This window comes from Ceratotherium simum, chromosome 6, assembly GCF_057802395.1.
Source record: "Ceratotherium simum simum isolate JZ-2026a chromosome 6, ASM5780239v1, whole genome shotgun sequence".
NCBI lineage: Eukaryota > Metazoa > Chordata > Mammalia > Perissodactyla > Rhinocerotidae > Ceratotherium > Ceratotherium simum.
The window spans coordinates 84466019-84481108 of NC_141905.1; the positions used below are offsets into that span (position 1 = coordinate 84466019).

Sequence of the window (15090 nt, forward strand, 5' to 3'; positions counted from 1 at the left end):
ATAATAATAACAGCTACACTACAGAGCACTTACCAAGCGCCAGGCTCCATGTTAAATGCTTCCCAGGCGTTATGTAATCTCCATGGCAACTCTAGAAGGGAGGTACCACTCTACTCCCATTCTAGAGGGGAGGATACGTTATTCTTAGTACTATGCTTAATAACAACATCAATAATAATATGATACACAACTAAGCGTTACTGAGTTCTTACTCTGAGCCAAGCACTGCTCTAAGTGCTTTCCGTGCACCTGTTCAGAAAGTACTATTATTAACTCTATTTTGTATATGAAGCAACTGATGCCGGAGAAGGCAAGAGTTCATGCAAAGCCAGAATTAATAAATGGCAAAATCAGAATAAAAATCCAAGTTTACCTGAATCAGGGCCAAGCCCTCACCCCTCTGCTGCCTCAGTAGAACATCGTCTATTTAATTAAGATGCCAAAAGATGTAACAGAAACTTATCATGGTCATCAAAACTATAAGCTGCATGATTTCAGAGATAGGACACGCTGGACCAGGCAAAACTAAAGTGGGGGAAAGCAGCCCAGTGGTTGCCAGGGGCTGGGTCGGGGGAGGGCATTGACCACAAAGGGCACAACATGCTGATTTGGTACTGGTTATGTGACCGTATGCATTTGTCAAAACAAAATGAACTGTACACTTAACAAATATATGAATATTACTGTAGGTAAATTATACCTTAAAAAGGCTGATTTTTTTTTAATGTATCGTGAATAAGCTTCAATTTAGCTTAAAGTTTCAATTCAACAAACAGAATTGGTGAGAGATATAAGACATGGCCTCTGACCTCAGGGTCTCACCATCCAGTGAGAGAGAATTGTCTTATGCATTTATAAACACAAGTTAGTGTAGGACCAGCTTCAAGGTGTGAGACCCGTGCAGTTGCACAGGGGCCTGCACTCAGAAGGGCCATGTGCCTGGTTTAGGGTTGCCATCTTGAATTTTTTTTTATTGTGGTAAAATATACATAACATAAAATTTACCGGTTAAGTGTCTGATTCAGTGAGATTAAGTACGTTCACCATATTATGCAACCATCATCACCATCCATCTCCAGAATTTTCCGTCCTTCCAAACTGAAACTCTAAACCCATTAAACAATAATTCTCCATTCCCCCCTCCACCCAACCCCTGGTAGCCACCATTCTACTTTCTGTCTCTGTGAATTTAACTATTCCAGGTAGATCATAAAAATAGAGCCAAACAATATGTGTCCTTTTGTGACTGGCTTATTTCACTTAGCATAAAGCCCTCAGGGTTCATCCATGTTGTAGATGGGTTGCCTTTTCACTCTGTTGATAGTGTCCTTTGATGTACACAAGTTTTTCGTCTTGGTGATGTCCAATTTATCCATTTTTTCTTTGGTGGCCTGTGCTTTTGGTATCGCCATCTTGAATATTTCAGTGATCTTATCTTTGAACTTGTGTGGTGTCAGTGAAGTCTCGTGGGGCCGTGGAGCATGCATGTGAGCAGAAAGACACAACGTGTGTTCGCTGCCTCAATTCACATAAGGTGTGCAGGTGCCCCTTGATTACAGAATTCGGGTGAACCTACGATACATGGCAATTCAGCAAGACTCAAAGTGAACACAAAATTAGTGAATTACATGTAAGATGGAGTAAGTGGAGTTCTGACAGCCCCGAGGGCCATGCTTTCCCCTGGAACCAGACTTACTCCAAATGCAGAAGGAAGGTAATGGATTCCCGAGAAATGCGAATAACCAACTAGCCCTATCGTCTCCTTTCTTACTCATATGTCCCTGTGTTGGCCAATCACTTATGATGAAAATGATGACGCCAAGGGAAAGGGAGAGACAGGGCACCAGAGTTCCCTTTCCTTCCTTCCTTCCTTCCTCAGCGGTGAGACAAAGGCAGAGAGTGTGGGTAGAATGTGATTATATCAAGGAATGAAATAAAAATTTGAATAGGCTTTTGCAGTGTTTCCATTGTTCTAGTAAGAATGAAATAGGTATATGCATATATGAGCTAAAAAATGCAAATTATATCATTTTGGTTATTCCACATAGGAGTTAAATGCTTTTATATTTGTGTTAAAAATAAGACAATATTTGGTCATTTATTGTGGAACTGTCTCACAGAGTCTTCATATTTTTGATCCCTGAGTGTTTGACAGCTAGCACAGTGGCATGTGCTCCTTGGGAGCAGAGCAAAGCTTTCTTCCTGGGTATTAAATCAGCAGTGAGAGCAAACGGTGCAGATCTGAGCACACGGCATCTCCCATACACTCCTGGGTCCCTCTTTGCATATCCATCAATGGAGACCCAGTCTCTTTCATACACGTGGCCTTGCCCATCACCACGCAACAGGTTTCCTCCAAAACTATAGAGCAACATGAAGCTGCTAACCCAGAGCCAAGCGCTGAGAAGCTAGCAGCATCCAGAACTCATTAGTGAGCAGTTGAGCACATTTGTAGCTAAAATGATGAGTTTTGTGAAATTCCTGGGAATAGAGGGCTGGATCAGAAGCATCTGAGCCCTGTCACAGAGTTGTCCCCTGGGGGCCAACCCACTCGCCTCTGGCTGCAGGCTGCTTTGCTGGGAAATGGCCTCTCATCTTGGATACAAAATGGCAAGCAGTTTGTTGTCTACTTTAAGAAAATAATGCCTCCATTTGTCTTCAGCCTTATTTGTTTGTCTGATGCATTATTATTCCTAAATCCTGGGTGTTTTCCAAGATACTCATTTTTGGAGCTGTCTCAAATTCCTTTCTGGAAGAAGAAGTGATATAAAGTAGACTCACAGAGAGGAAATTAAACAATTCTCTATTTGGAATTTGATTAATAAAAAGGGTGATAAAACAAGCGACCTCCATTTTGGAGCTTCACTTGGGCAAACTAGAGCTGATGTCTGTCTGTCTGTTGATGACTGCAAAATGAGTGAATCTTTAAGGGACCCTAACATAGCTATTGAATCAGAGGAAGGTCTCTTACATGCGTGATGTCATCAACCATCATTCACCCTGATCTCAGGTTTTCATCTGAAACACACTTCATGCACTTTTGTTTATTTATTCATTCATTCCTACACGTCTTCCACAAATGTCTCTTGAAGGTGACCTGGTGCTGGAGGCACAGTGGTGAGCTGGAGCAGATTAGGGGCACCTTTCCTCATGGAGCTCCTAGACAGGGGCTCTAATCTATGTGCCTTCAATTCTAAGAGTTCCTTTTATTTCCTTTTCAGTTCAGACACAAAAATTCAAAATATAGTGTGGTAGGCAGAATATGCAGCCCCCAAGATTCCCACCCCTTGGTGCACATGCCCTGTATGTTCTATTTCCTTTGAGTGTGAGTGGAAACTGTGAATATGATGGACTATGGCTTCCACCATTAAGTTATGCTATATGGCAAAAGGGTTTTGCAGATGTAATTAAGGTTACTAATCAGTTGATGTCAAGTTAAAAGGGAGATTATACCTAGTGGGCCTGACCTAATCAGATGTGTCTTTAAAAGAAGTCAGAGAGATTCAAAGCAACAGAGATTGTCCTGCTGGCCTTTAAGAAGCAAAAAATCATGTAAACTGCCTGTGGCTGGAGCCACATGGCAAGGACCTGAGGACAGCCTCTGGGAGCTGAGAGTGCCAGCTGACAGCAACCAAGAAGATGGGGACTTCAGTCCTATGACCACAAGCAACTGAATTCTGATGATAACTAGTGATCTTGGAAGAGACCTCTGAGCCTCAGATGAGATCACAGCCTCATCACATACCTTCATTCAGCCTGGAGAGACCATAGGCAGAGGGGCTAGCTAAGCTACATCAGGACTTCTGACTTACCAAACTGTGAAATAATAAATAGGTGTTGTTTTACGCTGCTAAGTATGTGACAATTTGTGTTGCAGCAATAGAAGAATAATACAGATAGTGTCTGCCATATTTTTTTCTTTTTATAATAGCCAATCAGAGCTGAAACAATCTATGATCCTACACTAAATTGATATTATCTCAGTCATGAGTAATAAACAAGCCACCTCAGTTAATTTATGCATGGTGATCACAAGGAAACAAACATATTCCTTGGACTGGAGAACTCTGGTTGATAACCCTGTGGACCACATGCTGGGAAACACTGAAATATATACTATTTAACTCAGCATGGGACGACCTTGATAATCCAGCCCCTGCTATGTATATACTTGACAAGCAATGCTTTGACATATGTTCCACTACATCTGGAAACGTTTCAGCCATTATTTCTTCAGATCTTTTTTCTGTCCTCACACCCTCCCTACTCTTTCTGAGACTCTAATTATATGTGTGTTGGACCTCTTGATGTTGCTATTCTTCTACAAGTCCTTCAGGCTCTGCTCTCTCTCTCTCAACCTCTCTCTCCTCTTTTCTCTCATCTTCAGTTTAGAAATTTCACTGATCTTTTCTTCTCTAGCATCCAATTTCCTGTTAATTCCATCTAGTAAAATTTTCATTTCAAATAGTCATTTTTTTTCTTCTCTAGAAGTTCTATTTGGTTCATTTTCTATATCAACTGTTTCTCTCCTCATTATCCTTAAATCCTTGAATTTAAAGGGAAAACAATATATTTATAATGTCTACAGCAGCTTTTTTAAAAGTTCCTTGTGGGGCCGGCCCCGTGGTGTAGCGGTTAAGTGCTCACTCTCCGCTGCTGGCGGCCCAGGTTCGGATCCCAGGGGCACACCGATGCACCGCTTGTTAGGCCATGCTGTAGCAGCATCCCATATAAAGTGGAGGAAGATGGGCACGGATTTGAGCCCAGGGCCACTCTTCCTCAGCAAAAAAAGAGGAGGATTGGCATGGATGTTACCTCAGGGCTGATCTTCCTTACAAAAAAATAAATAAATAAAAGTTCCTTGCTTGCTAATTTCATTATCTCTGTCATTTATAGAACTATTTCTATTAACCATAATTTCTCTTGGTTAAGAGTCATGTTTTCCTGCTTCTTTGAATGTCTAGTGAACTTTGTCTGGATGCCAGATATTTTTAATTTTATATTATTGCTTGCTGGATTTTGTTGTAATCTTTTAAGGAATGTTGAACTTTGTTCAGGCAGGCAGTTAAACTACTTATGGAACAACTTAATTCTCTCAAGAATTGTTTTTAAGGCCGGCCCCGTGGCTTAGCGGTTAAGTGCGCACTCTGCTGCTGGTGGCCCGGGTTCGGATCCCGGGCGCGCACTGACGCACCACTTCTCCAGCCATGCTGAGGCCGCGTCCCACATGCAGCAACTAGAAGGATGTGCCACTATGACATACGACTATCTACTGGGGCTTTGGGGAAATAAATTAATTAATTAATTAATTAAATTTAAAAAAAAAAGAATTGTTTTTAAAGTTGTTATAGGATGGGTCTAGAGTAGCCTTTACTCTAGGGCTAGTTTAGCCATACTTTCCAGGCATGCCCCTCGTGGAATCTCTACTGAATTCATCCTATGTTCAATGAGGTCTCTATATTCCGGATGGTGGGAACTTGAATGATCCGCAGCCTTGAGTGAGCTCTGAGAATTGTTCCTCCTATAGCTTCGCAGTAACGGTTCGTTTCTTGCCAGTTGTTTGCTTGGCCTCATGGAGCTTCACAGCACAGACTGGTTTCCAGCCACAGACTCAAGGGAATCTGGAGCAAACTTCTGGCGCCCTTTCTCTGCCTGGCTCCCTCCTCTCAGGAACTTTGCCCTGCAAATTCTAGCTGCAATTCTAGAGACAACGGGGTTCTGTTTAGGTTCTCCCTTCCTGTGCCACCGTCCATAACTCGTCATTCCTTCTGCCAGAGATGTCCTCATTCTTTGCCCCATGTTCTCACTCTCCCTGCTAAACATGGGAAACTCCCAATCTTCCATGAAGGAAGATTCATGGGGAAGGAACTCCCAGTCTTCCACGCCCAGATGTCTCCTTCCCTGTGCAGTCTTCCTGGGTTCTCTGGGTCTACGGCTCAGGGTAGGCACCCTGACTTGGCAGTCAATGGAGTGGCTGCTTCCTCCACTGGATGATGAGCAGGACCAAGACCACTGCCTTTTGGACCTCTGAGTCCCCAACACCTAACACAGTTCCTGGCACACAGTAGGTCCTTCAAACACATTCTTTTTAAATAAGCCAGCCCAATATTTCCTCTTTGATCCATCTTTTCCACTAGATAAGGAAGAGAACCTGGGACAGCAGAAACAGAGGGGTAGTGAGAACACAGGTGGGACCTAAGAGCCGGAAGCAGGTGCTTAGTAAAAGAGCCATGGGAAGGGATGATGCCTGAAGCAGCAGAAGTCAGGGGGGTTCTGAAACTGCCTCTTGCCACTTGATTCTGGCAGAGTGGACTTTCCCCGCAGTCAACTCTGAAGTCCCCTGGGTTCCCAGCTGTGGCTGTCAGGACAAATGCTGCTTCCCACTCCTCTCCCCCAGCACCACACGAGAAGCACAACCTCAGAGGAGGACATAACTAAGGTGGTCCTCCTTCTGCCACTCCTAACTGTGCCCCTGGGCAGCCCGCAGCATCTCTCCGGGCCTTGCAGAATTTTCTCTTTGGAAGAATAGGATTCATGTGCCTCACACAGCTGTGGTGAGCATCAATGGGGCAATTCAAGGATCAACACCAGTCCCTTTCGTTCAGTCGCCGTCTCCCCCTCTCCTTGCACACAGTGGTCTGGCCCTGCCACTCTCCTCCCTGATCCTACCTCCCCTCCCCCACTCCCATGCCCCTTCACACCAGCTTTCTTTTTTTTTTTTTTTTTGTGAGGAAGATCAGCCCTGAGTTAACATCTGCCAATCCTCCTCTTTTTGCTGAGGAAGACTGGCCCTGGGCTAACATCCGTGCCAATCCTCCTCTACTTTATATGGGATGCCGCCACAGCATGGCCTGACAAGCGGTGCGTCGGTGTGCGCCCGGGATCCGAACCTGCGAACCCAGGGCCGCCAAAGTGGAGTGCGTGCACTTAACTGCTTGCGCCACCAGGGCGGCCCCCACACTGGCTTTCTTTTTTTTTTTTTTTTAAAGATTTTATTTATTTATTTTTCCCCCAAAGCCCCAGTACATAGTTGTCTGTCATAGCTGCACATCCTTCTAGTTGCACACTGGCTTTCTTAACACAGGAAAGTCACACAGCCTCCTTTGTCATTTTCTCCCGGGCTCATGTGGAAATATTGGTCTGGAAATTCCAGATCAGCTCTTCAGAGCTACATCAGAATGACATAGCTTTCATGTTAAAAACATAGATTTCTGGACCCCACCCTTCTCAGATCCCACGGGTCTGCATTCTTAGAAAGTTCTCCTGACACTTCTAAAGGACACTTAAGCGTGAGGGCCATTCGATCCTTTAGGAGATGGTAAAACCCCATTTAGATCCTTACAGGTCTTCTAAGGGAGGGTGCATCTCACATGAAAAATGCCCTCTTAATACTTCCTGCCTCAACCCTGTCTTTATCAGGCAGGATGCGGATGTGTAAGAAGTCATTCTCAATAGTCTCTTGTCAAAGATGGAATTTGCAGTTGACCACAGGATGGGGTGGGCTCTGGGTGCAAACTGTGCATTCAGCCCAGGGCCAGGTTGGTGACTAATCCCTGAGTTCCTAATGGGGATTACCCCAAGCCAAGTATAGAAGGTCCTAAGTCCCTGTCACCTGGCACTTTGAGTGTGGGGAAGGAGGGAAGGAAGTGTTCACTCCAATCTAAACAGGACAGCTTGTACAGAGACAGCGTCCTTAAAGTGCTGGTGACAATGAGCATGGGTCACCTTCCAGCCATGGCTCTGTGGCAGGGTTGGGGACAACACAAAAAGGTATATTGGAACTTGAGCACCAATGACGACTCACTTTCATGGAATGCTGTCTCCATGCCAGGCCCGAGGCTCAGCCCTTTATACAGATTATCTCCTTTAATCCTCCCAACAACCCTATATTTTCATGGTTCTCATGAACACAGATAAGGAAACTGAGGCTCAATGAGGTCAAGAAACTTGCCAAGGTCACTCAGCCAGCAAGACCCCATAAAGTCTAATCCAGTGCCCTCGCTCTTAAGCACACTACCACCTTTCATCAGCCGTCTCCCCTCCCTTGGTTTGGCTGAAATGTAGACATGGTCCCCCTCCACCCCCTGCCATCCAATTTCCTGATAGACGTTGGCCAAAATGATGTCAGATAGATCTAACGAGCCTTGGCTGAAAACGTCCCGGATCAAGTCGTGTAGCCTATAATAGAATTCACAGTGCAGTTAACTTGAAAACCTCAGTCACCAGATGTGCCTCCTGATGCAGCAAAACTAATTTCAGACCTCTGACCCCTTGCTCTTCAGGACCTGGCCCTCTGATAGCCAGCCTCCCATTGGCAGGTGCAGGGAGGGGCTGGAAGAATATGGAGAGTGGGCAGCATTGAGACCCAAGAGTGGTCGTTTCATCTTTTGCCTCTTGGATTTCCCTCCTCCCGCACTTGGCTACCAGCCATTGTCAAGGGAGGTGAGTGGCTGAGGCTTCCAGGAGGAACACCAAGCACACTCTCAGGCAGGAGGCAGGCCCCGGGCATGAGGCAGGGGTTCCTGACCTGTTCGTGGGGTGGCAAAGCTAATTGAAATATTTTTTGCATTTTGTGGAAAGGCCTTTTCTCAACCCTCCTCACTCAGGAGGACTTAGTGCCTTCACTGTAGCCAGAACCACCGGCATATTCCGGGAAAAGCATAGCTTGGGGGCCAAGATTTGAGGAAGAGAAGTGAGACTCTGAAGACTCGGATCTGGCTAAACCTCTTCAGCTTAGTTTGGAAACAGGTAAAATTGCTTTGCACCTTTTGATAACTGTGAGAAGAAAGGGAATGTTTGTTTACCTCCTGTTTGGTCTCGGTGACTTCTTTATTCTCTGATATTCAGCTATCTTGAAGCCTAAGCACTTGAAACTTGAGCACTTTTATTTCATAAGACCTAAGGGCTCACCACTTGCAAACATTCACCAAAGCCCAAAGGGGCGTTTCTCAGCTCTGGCGGGACTTCAAAACCACCTGGAGAGACTTCTACTTCCAGCCGTGACAGCGTAACCAGACAAAAGCTATGAAACAATGGTTTCCAGACGCCGGACAACAAGCAGTGTGGGGCCATGATCCTGCAGGGAGGGAAGACGAGAGAGGCGAGCCCTACAATTGCATCCACCTGGAGGCTGTTTCCAGGCGCAGTTCAGGGAGCTCCCCTGAGCCCAGGGTCTCACTGAGTTGAGAAGGCAGAGACCAGGATTCAGAGAGACCAAGGTGACTAGAACTTGTGGGGCCAAATACTGAAGAGGAGAGAACTGCAAGGAAGGAAAGTTCTAGCACCATGTAGGGAGACCCTCGAGTCTTTGGCTGAATACTGATTTGCACATACTTAAGGGAAACCTGCCTGAAACCAGGAAAAGAACTACCAGAAAATAGTAAGTTGAACACTTTTGGGACCTCACCTGGAGCTGGAAACAGTTCATGTTCCCACTGGCCCTGGGAAAAGATCTCACATACACGGGGCATCAAGTGGAGTTCTCATGGGGTCATGCGCTGATAGCAGAACTAAATTAGCCCTAGATCAGGGTTTCTCAGCCTCCACACTATGGACATTTCAGGCTGGGTAATTCTTCATTGTTGGGGGCAGGGAACTGTCCTGGGCACTGTAGAATATTTAGCAGCATCTCTGGCCTCTATCCAGTAGGTACCAGTAGCATCTTCCCTGAGTTATCACAGCCAAAAATGTCTCCGGACGTTACCAAACATGCCCTGGGGGTAAAATTATCCCTGGTTGAGAACCACTGCCCTAGTCTGAAGTCGGCTGAGAAGTAAGCCTTCAAAGAATGAAACTGTTTTCAAGTAACTTAACCTCATGCCAGAACAAAGGTCAATGCTCTCTAAAGGAAAACAACCTTTCATCCAACACCTGCTCTGGCTCACAGTGGCCTAGGCCGGCCCACAGGCATGTGTAGTTTTTAAAAGTTCACCATCGGTAGATGAATGGATAAAGAACATGTAACATACCCATACAATGGAGTATTACTCAGCCTTTAAAAAGAAGGAAATCCTACCGTTTGCAACAACATGGATGAAACTAGAGAATATTATGCTAAGTGAAATAAGCCAGTCACAGGACAAAAACTGCATGATTCCACTTATAGGATGTATCTAAACTATTCAAATTCATGGAAGCAGAAAATAGAATGTTGGTTACCAGGGGCTGGGGGAGGAGAATGGAGAGTTGTTGCTCAATGGGTATAAAGCTTCAGTTTTGCAAGATGAGTAAGTTCTAGAGCTCTGCTGTACAACACAGTGCCTACAGCTAACAATATGGTATTGTGCACTTTAAAGTATGTGAAGAGGGTGGATCTCATGTTACGTGTTCTTGCTACCAAAAAACAAACAAATAAAAAAGGAACACACAAAAGAGCACAAGGAAATTTTTGGAGGTGATGGATATGTTTAGTACCTTGATTGTGGTGATGGTATCACAGGTATATGCATATGTCCAAACTCATCAAAATGTATATATTAAATATGTGCAATTATTTGTATATCAAAAAAAAAATTTTTTAAGTTTGCCATGATTCCTACATTCAGCCAGAATGGAGTACCACTAGCCAAATCCAAAAAATAGGATGAGTAGGAAGGGGAGATGGAAATGACAGAGGTTTTGGGAAATATTGAGAAGCATGGCCAAATGGCAATTACCAAATACAGACACTTTCCCTGGTTCAGCTAATGATTAAATATATTAGAAACTGTCACCTATAGGAAGACAGTGGGATAGCTTTGGCTTACATGCCCCCAGCCAGCACCTATCATCGGAAAGGTCTCAATAATCAATTAGGGGATGCTGACTCACATTCAAACTCTGGGAGATGAAAGGCATCTCAGAATTCTACGTGGTTCCCCTTCCTAAAGTTGGTGAAACGATCCATGCTCTGCCTCGTAGGGAATCTCGGAATACGTCCACGCTTGCAATGACAGCGGCCGGAACTCAAATATAGGTCCGTCCCACTGCCCACTTATGGCTATTTTGACATCTGAAATTTATCAGATGTGTATGCACGGGGAGAAATGCCTTTAACATACTGTGCTTTTAATAGTTTTGGGCCTTTTGGAGTCAGCGGGGATCAAGGCTTTGCAGACAGGAAGACAAGGATCTTTAGCATCCTCACCACCTTCTGCTTCCAATCCTAGTTAGCTTTCAGCACAACAGGTCTGCTTGTCATTCCTATCAAAAGGCAGTTTAAGTAAGGGAATGAGTGTGGCTGGACCGTCACTGGGCCAGAGTTACGTTGGGTCACTTTTTGTCCCAGATGAGAGGCAGCATCTCCAAGTGTTAACACAGCTCAGGACTAAGGCCATAGTTTAGAAAAATGCCCAGTCTTAAACCTCAAACTCAACTCAGTAGCAGATTCGTGGGTCCTCATGGGAAGGACTTGGAATCCATAAAGTTTTTGCGGAAATAAAATCTCCCAAACTCACTTTTACTGGAGAAACAGCCAGTTTCTTTAATCTAGCAACTTTGTGCATTGAGAGTTCATTCCAGCGACCTCGCTCATTTTTCACCCCATTGGGTACTTTATGGTCAAGACCCCGGCAAGTTAACCAATGGCCTTGGAGCCTGCAAGAGAGAAGGGGTCACTGGGCCAAGTCTAACAGGACCCGGAAGCTGTTAATTGTGCTTTCTCATCAGTTCAGCTTGGAAATTGAGCAAGGAATTGCCTTCTTCCTGGGTTTCCTAATCTAAACGGTACTGACATGCCCCAGTGGGAATAATACGAAAAACAGTCCAATGGATGTGGAATATGTTCCATTCTGAAATGTTTGCTATGAAAAGAACAGAGCTCGGAGTTCAGAGAGACAGGAGGCGCAGATCCCATCTGATAGTTTTCAAACGTGGCCTGCCCTTGAGCGAGGCAGCAAGCCTTGCCTGGACCACATCTCAAATCACAGACGCTGTGAGGACTGTGCAGCAGACCAGCCTGATTGCTGTGGGAGGGGTCTCGGACTCATTTCAACAGAAGACTTTAGATTCTGGGTTACATTTAAGGAGCAGGCACAGGACCTCAACTGTTGGCTGTAACTGGTAATGGATGGGGTAGAGGGGAGCACAAAAAAAAAAATGTTGCAGCTGTGATTGTCAGTACACTTGATGGTTTTTACGATCTCCTGCAAAGCTGCACTTTTCCACAGTATTATCATCAGTGTTGCTATAGAAATAAATGAAGTTTTATGCATACAAAAAAAACGGGGATGCAAAAGCTGCTCTTCGCCATTTAGGGTTTAAAATGGAGCCATGAAGACTTTTGTAAAATGCAAGAAGATATAATTCAAGAAGTTTCTCTCTCTCTGGAGGACTGAAAAATAACCTCAGTGAAAATTACACAATGTTAAAATTCTGTCCCCATCTGATTAATTACTTGTGAATAATAACATCTCTGGTTTCTTTCAATTATATTCTAATTGCACACCTTTTGCTCTGGTTGATTGGGCAATGAACTGATGAACAACTATTACTGAATTTAATTAACACCATTATTCCTGTGGCCTTTATATCTCTGTTGTGAACATGGAAATTCACAATCCAGGGCTGGAACCCAAAGAAGCCAGCCTTGAACCCTGCAGAACAGGTTCTCACATTGCCCTGAAACAAGGAAGCCCAGTGTGGGGAACAAAAGATCTGGAGTTTTTGCCAGCATTCATGGAAGCCTTTCCTAATAACAGTATCAATACTCAGAAAGGCTACCTTTTCATAAAACATTAGCAATTTGCATGTAACATTTATCAAAAGAGATGGGTAAGTGAGCTATATGGGAATCGATTACAACGTCATTCATAATTTATTCCATGTACAATAAAGAGCCGATCAGATTTCATGCGTGTTTACTTTCTGAAAGATAACTACTTGCGGCTTATAGTACTTGCAGAATACAAATATGTTTCAGAGTAATGTGTTTATCTCACTTGGACGTTCTAAATCTCCGAAGTTCTCCTTTTTTTTTCCTCCACAAAAGTAGTTTCTGCTGAAAATTAGAGCTCACCTTCAAAAAACAAAAGACCATTCTTACTGACCTAACTTAAATCATTCTATTTTAACTCCATCAAGGTAAGTCAGAGATAGTCTCTTGCATAACACATCAGGAAGCAGACAGGAATCTATTTTTAAAGACAGATGATTGCAAACTTACAGAGCTAAGAATATTTAACTCAGAAATTTACTGCAGTTTCCAAACGCGGATACAAATTATCCAACTCTTTGGAACACTACTAAATGTTTGTAAATGCAGACGTGTGTCATGCGTAAATTACATTGATAGATGCTTCCCTCCTCCCCACATTTCAAAAACTGAAATAAATTAAGAGATAAGAGAGTATTTTCCAAATCGCTTGGGAAAAACTATAAACAGATGATTAATTTATTAGACCAGATAGAACATCTGAACTAGCTGTCTGATGATCAACGCTCCATTTCTCTGAATTAGGTGCGTGCCCACTGCTCCCCGCCTAAATTCAGCCGTACCTCATATCTGCTGGCTGTCTGCTCAGCTGTCTTCAGGCCTTGATACATATGGATGATACAAACTTTAGCTCTTCTCTGGGAGGGAAACCACTTACTCTTCACGAAATCCATGACCATCACATGGTTTTTCAACTCTGTACTAAATGTTTTGATCTGAAAAGTCCGGTGCGCAGCCGTTTCCACGTGGCGGGCAGCATACCCTTTCTGATAAGTTTTGGTAGGAATTCCAGAACGCTGCATGATACCCGGAATCTTGTGACTTCAGCTAGCAAGCCTGGCAAACACAATTTTCTTTGTTTAATCCAGGTATCGAGTGCAGCAGGAGGGACTTGGTGAGTGCCCCAGCTGGGACCTCTCCTGATGTCTTCCAAGTCCAGAACTAGTTGGTCCCAGATCCCAGCTGCAGAGCGTGCGGGATGTATATGCAGAAACCTCGCGGTGACCTTTACATGCCATGAAAACACTCCTTCTTGCTGCTGTCCACCTGTCTCCAGCGCTTCCACCTGAGTTCTCGGGTCACTGGAAGTCTTCTCTGATTTCAAAGACACATTTCTCTTTCCCGCTGCATTCAAGTTCAGAACACAGAATCTGCCCGGTTACAGCGAGATTCAATATGTTTTCAGTCTCAAAAGGCCCCTCAGATCCAAATAAATTATTTACAGGGCACCATACAAAGGAACCAGCAGTAATAATTGCTGCTTTTTAGAATTCCTGCTTTTTCTTGCCAGGACTGAAAGGAACAAGTGCAGACTCCAACTGACACAAAGAGTGACCTCAGCCCTGGAGAAGATAAGAAACACATTCAAGTGGAAAAGAGAACAAGGGATGGCTGCAAGCAGGCGTTAGAAAACAGAGCCCTGTGTGCCGGTCAGGATAGGGGGAGTGCACTGGCTTAGATGAGGGCTCTGGTCCTGAGTCAGCCATGGGAAGTCCCCTCCCCACCTTGAGCCTCAGTTTCCCCATGAGGAAAATTGGGGTAATAATACCTGCCACTCACAGGGTTGTTGGGAGGATCAGGTGAGCGAAATTGTGAGAAAACAGCATGTAACAGAGCCACATAAGGCATCATTTCCAAAGTATAGTTGCATATTTTCTTCCCAAATTATTTTGTGCACTGCTCTCTCTATACATATCACATAGTGGAGATTTACATGATGCTCAAAATTATTGGATTCTGAATTTCGAATCATTTAGAAATGCAGATGCATGATATACTCCTTTTCATTTCATTTCATGTTTTGGTACCATTTCTGTTAACCCAGTAATTTAGAGGTGGAAATTACAAGCCTTGATCAAGGGCCTGGGCCAGGAGAGAGCAGATGACGAGCACCATGGCTGTGTTCCGAGTCCACACACAGAACTTTTCTCTGAGGGTGACTTCCTCTAGGCTTTTGGCAAAGATGCTTTGTTGAGTAATTCTCCCTCCCCAGGGGGAAAGCCATGAGGGAGGCTAAATGAAGAAGTGACTCCAAATGACCTTCCTGAAAACAGAGCGCCAGTCTCTGGCCCAGAGCCACGCCCTTCTTGCTGTTGGCAAGAGCTTCGCAAATCACATCAGTGGGGCTAGGACTTGGGTGGTGGAATGCTCAACTTCACCCTTTGGAGGCAATGGAAATG

At 44.4% G+C, this 15090-nt stretch overlaps 1 protein-coding gene across 2 annotated transcripts in view; it reads right to left on the minus strand.

Annotated features, from left to right (window-relative positions):
- The window catches only part of C6H10orf90 (chromosome 6 C10orf90 homolog), a 206919-nt gene extending 193206 nt beyond the window's left edge, over window positions 1-13713 (minus strand). For both annotated transcript variants that reach the window (XM_087432987.1, XM_087432986.1), the window contains exon 1: window positions 13474-13713. In XM_087432987.1, coding sequence (XP_087289113.1) covers window positions 13474-13713 — 240 coding nt within the window. The remainder of the gene's footprint in view (window positions 1-13473) is intronic.
- Between the last annotated feature and the right edge of the window lie 1377 nt (window positions 13714-15090).